The sequence below is a fragment of the Crocodylus porosus genome, unplaced genomic scaffold (genome assembly GCF_001723895.1).
Source record: "Crocodylus porosus isolate Cpor-Errol unplaced genomic scaffold, CroPor_comp1, whole genome shotgun sequence".
NCBI lineage: Eukaryota > Metazoa > Chordata > Crocodylia > Crocodylidae > Crocodylus > Crocodylus porosus.
In genome coordinates this window covers 236,749-240,485 of record NW_017728954.1, presented here as the reverse complement: position 1 = coordinate 240,485, position 3,737 = coordinate 236,749, and the positions used below count along the sequence as shown (strand labels likewise).

Below are 3,737 nucleotides of genomic sequence, written 5' to 3'. Positions count from 1 at the left end.
GGTGACCCAGAGCTGGGACAGCACTGCAGGAAGCCAAGGCTCAGACCTTGAACCGGGTTGGAAGCCACAGGTCGTGGGGCAGCTGGGCCCCCCCGCGGTGCTGCTGCCTCACTCCCACAGGAGGGGCACCTACCCACCCCTCCCCCACCGTGTCCCAGGGCTGGGAGCCAGGGGAGGTCAGAGGCCCCAGGAACCTCCTACAAGGGGATGGGCAACATGGAGAAAATGAACCGCTGGCAGCCTCATGGGTCCTGGGCCGGGGAGCGCAGCAGCCGGCACTTCCCTGTGACACAGGGACGCAACTGAGCAGAGACCAAACAGCTCAGGCCACAGCAACCACCAATACAGCAGGCAGCCCACACAGGGCCAGGCTCAAACTTCAGAGAGCAGAGGGACCAAGCAGCGAGCTTGCTCCGCGTATTTCCAATGCAGAGCCATGCCTGCACAGAGGCTGGCATTGGGCTTTGAGGTTTCTGGCTCAGGCCCTGAGACTAAATGAAAACCCCTCCCTGCCCTCCAGCTGCTGGGCTACTTGGGAGCCCTCCCACGCTGGCAGTGCCACTGCTGCACTTCCTGGTACTGTGTTCCCTGCATTTCCAGAGGCTGGAAGGGACTGGTGCCCCCCAGCCTGGCACAACGTGAAGAGCTGAGAGCATGGGGCAAGGAGTGGGAGAGCTTTGCATCTGAATGGTTCCAGGTGGCATCTCCCCCCACGTGGCTCAAGGGGAAGGCAGTGCTGTTGCAGATTGCTTTGTCCACCTGCCCAGGAGGCAGCACACTGATCTCAGCCGGGGCCTGCCTGTTTTTGTGCAGGGCAGGTAAGACACCAGCTGTCAGAGAAGTCACACAGTCTTCTTAGACGGGCACCAGGTAGTGTCAGGATAGAGGAGACAGTGAACAGATCTGAATCTGTGAAGAGGGAGACAGAGGACGTGAGATGGGAGTGGGTCTGTGTCCAGGCATCCCAGCAGGAGCATGGTGGCTACATGTGAGCTGGTGAAGACCCTGCTTTAGCACAAGCCTGATCTCAGCATGTCCAGTGAGCCCGGACAAGGCAGGGGCGCTTGTTCAGAAGCAGACTCACCGCGTTGGATCCTGCTGCAGGCCGAACGCTCCTCCCACGCTCACAACATTGTGCTTGTTCTCAGGGCCGCCATAACTCAGGGTGACCTGGAAGCACAGGCAAGTTTGCTCAGGCTATGCAGGACAGCAGTGACAGGGGGGCAGGCAGCAAAGAAGCCCGATAGGGGAACAGGGCAAAGGCTACAAGGAGCATCTTCTTGCTTCCAAGCCCAAGAGTTCAGTTCCGCAACAGTCTTTAGAGCAGCAAGATGAAGGGATTGGCTCTTGCAGCTTGACTCAGGGGGAAGGCTGGATTTATCGCTGGCAGCCCAGCAACGCTGCAGAGATTCTGCCACGCATGGACGTAGCCCTGGCCCTGGCAGCGCACCGGCACTGCCCATTGAGGCTGTAGGGATGGTCTCAGCTAGCACTGTGCCAGGGAACCATGAGCTTGGCCCCACCTCAGCTCTACCTGTCGCCTGCACACCACAGGACCGCAACAGTGATTTCAAGCCAGGACGGGGGGTTGGATTCCCTCAACAGAGGCTGCTCCGCATCTTGACCTGCGACAATCAGCAGATGCTGGGACCGAGGAGCAGAACTCAGAAAGGATAAAGAAGGGCCTAGGGGACACGAAGCCCAAAGAGCAGCGTTTCCCTGCTCAGGTGGGCAGCAGCTGTCTGGCCAGGGACTGCACTGAGCAAAGCCTGAGGCTTGTCCCTACCTGCTGCAGCACTGCCTCGCCTTGTAGCCTCTGCAGATTCTCCAGGTGGGAGTGGAACAGGGGACTGTGCAGCAGCCTCACATCCAGCAGCCCCTCAATGATGTAGCCGATGGTGCAGTCGTCGGGCAGACGGACCCTCTCCGCAGTGCTGATGAAGTTGCCCAAGCTATTCAACAAAGCAGGGGAGACTGAGGATCTAATACACCCTGCACCCTCCCAAGCCCACAGCCCGATGCTGAACCATATTTACCTAGCCCAGGGGCTCATCTTCAGGGCCAGGCCCCGGCTGATGCAGAACCCTGCCCCGCCGGTGGCAAACCAGAACTTCACAGTTGTCTGGCAAACAGCAAGAGCAACAAGAGACACTTGTAAGCGATGCCCGACTTCTCCCACCTGCCTGGGCCAGAAGGGGGATCTGCTGCTCTGCAGCATGAGGGGGCTCAGGCCAGCTCTGATCCTTCCAGCTTTTTGTGGACACTCTCCCCTCAGGAAAACACCACTTCCCTGGACCTAGACCTGCGAAGTCCAAGTCAAACTGGGAGCAGTGGGGAGAGAACGGGAGTCCTGGTGCAGAGCAGGGCAGACCCTGCTCTGCCTACGGCCTAGCCTGCCCACATCTCACTCTGTTTTGGATGTAGTTCTGGGGCCTGGCAAAGCCAATCAGGCAAGAGCCTTGGTTTGCTAGCCTGGCTGTCTGCGTGGGGGCAGCCTGGGCCCTGGCGTGCAGGATGCACCTTCAGCATGGCAGCACGCGAGCAGGGCAGCTGTCCTCTACAAGGGGAAGGCTCCAGGAAGGGGAGTGCACTAGTACAGGGGCAGGCAGCCCCCGGCACGAGTGCCAGAGCATGGCACGTAAAGGCATTTTACTTGGCGCACACGGCTTGAGGCTGGCAAAGGGGAAGGGGCTGGGGCTCCCCTGCCACAATGAGGATTGGGCCCTTGCGGTTCCCCTGCCACCTGCTTTGGCACATGAACATCTTACAAGTTGAGGCTGTGGGTGTTTTTGGCACTTGGTCCAGAAACATTGCTAACCCCTGTGCTAGTAGGTAGCCGACCTATCTGCCCTGGGTCTCAGTCAGGGTGCAACAGCTCAGCCACGTGCGTGCACAATGTGCTTACTGATCCATCACTCCGCGCGTGGTCCGCTGCCTCCATGGGGTGGTCCAGGCTTGGCCTTCCCACATAGACATCTTGGCTGTGCGAGAAGGCAGAGAGGAGGCGCAGGAGCGCCCGGGGATTCACGTAGTTGTCGTCATCAACGTGGCAAAACCACCTGGCGAACGGCAGGGGAAACGGCCAGTCAGCTGAGGCAGTGAGGAGGGGAGCGCAGGGCTCCACGCATCCCCCGAGATGGTCCTGGGGTCCCAGCAGAAGGGGAGAGGCTGCCACCCCCTTCCACACGTACTTCTGCCCAGACTCCAGGAACTTGTCGTACTCCACGGACATCTTGCAGCACAGGGCCTGGCGCGTGTGCACAGCGGAGCAGTTGGTGTTGATCACGCGATCACCTGGCGCAGAGGGAGGAACGCTTGCGATGGAGCCGCCGCACAGAGCGGGCGCTCACCCCGGCAGCTCATCCACGACACAGGGGGACGGCAAACCCAGGGGGAGTGCCCCAGGCACGTGGCTGCAGCGCGCAGAAAGGAGCAGCCAACGTTGGGGAGCAGGACCAGCGTCCGCACGGCGCCCGAGGACTCGAGCGGGCCGGAAGCAAGGGCGAGGGCGGCGCAGCAGCTGCTCGCTCCTGCTTCCAGCCCCCACAGGGCACGAAGGCGACGGCGCTCACCTGCTCGCAGGCGCAGCTCGCGGTCCTCCCAGTCCGTGAAGATGAACGTCTGCGAGAGACAAAGACAGCGGGGACTTGCTGCTTCCCCGCCCGCGGCTCGGGGCCCGGGGCCGGGCGGGGCCGGGGGCGCTGACCTGGGCGCGGGCGCGGGAGATCCAGGTGCGC

At 61.5% G+C, this 3,737-nt stretch overlaps 1 protein-coding gene across 1 annotated transcript; it reads right to left on the bottom strand.

The window, feature by feature from the left end:
- Nucleotides 1-662: 662 nt before the first annotated feature.
- On the bottom strand, nt 663-3,736 carry RFNG (RFNG O-fucosylpeptide 3-beta-N-acetylglucosaminyltransferase; the record flags this gene model as incomplete). The annotated part of the gene is made up of 8 exons (XM_019556498.1): nt 663-909; nt 1,085-1,170; nt 1,787-1,952; nt 2,037-2,122; nt 2,906-3,059; nt 3,192-3,294; nt 3,573-3,621; nt 3,707-3,736. Coding segments are annotated over 8 exons (741 nt in total), but the record flags the coding sequence as incomplete, so codon positions are not given.
- Nucleotide 3,737: the final 1 nt, after the last annotated feature.